The following is a 506-nucleotide window of genomic DNA, read 5'->3' as shown; positions in this document are numbered from 1 at the left end:
GGAGCCAAGGTGGAGAGGGGCGGGGCCTACACGAGGGCGGGGCCTTTACAGTGGGACCAACTATGGGACCCTTGGGTCCGGGGTAAGATAGGGGAAGGAGGCGGGACCTGGGAGAGGGGCAGGACCAGTGATAAGGGCTGAGGCTGGGACTGGGGCGGAATAGTGATGGGGCTGAGCCTAAGACAAAACCCTGTGACTTGAGACAACGGGGAGGGGGCAGGACAGAAAGGGGCGTGGCCAATGTCAGAGTGACCGGAGGGTTTCTGCAGTGACATTTGGTGGAGGAGTGGGACGTCGCTGGGCCAGGCATGGGGCGACCAGGCAGGACTTGGCATAGATATGGGGCAGGGCAACCCTGACGCCGCGCGGTGCCTGCCCTCCTCTCCGCAGTTTCGTGGTGGGCTCAGACGGCTACGTGTACGAGGGCCGAGGCTGGCACCGGGTAGGCGCGCACACTCTCGGCCACAATACCCGCGGCTTCGGCGTGGCCTTCGTGGGCAACTACA

At 64.6% G+C, this 506-nt stretch overlaps 1 protein-coding gene across 1 annotated transcript in view; it reads left to right on the top strand.

Annotated features, from left to right (window-relative positions):
- The window catches only part of PGLYRP2 (peptidoglycan recognition protein 2), a 5,238-nt gene that overhangs the window by 3,517 nt on the left and 1,215 nt on the right, over window positions 1–506 (top strand). Inside the window, 1 exon segment of the mRNA XM_015560964.1 lies at window positions 338–505. Within this exon segment, the coding sequence (XP_015416450.1) occupies window positions 338–505 (168 nt within the window).

This window comes from Myotis davidii, unplaced genomic scaffold (genome assembly GCF_000327345.1).
Source record: "Myotis davidii unplaced genomic scaffold, ASM32734v1 scaffold56, whole genome shotgun sequence".
NCBI lineage: Eukaryota > Metazoa > Chordata > Mammalia > Chiroptera > Vespertilionidae > Myotis > Myotis davidii.
The sequence above is the reverse complement of the archived record's forward strand: the minus strand, read 5'-3'. Positions and strand labels throughout refer to the sequence as shown.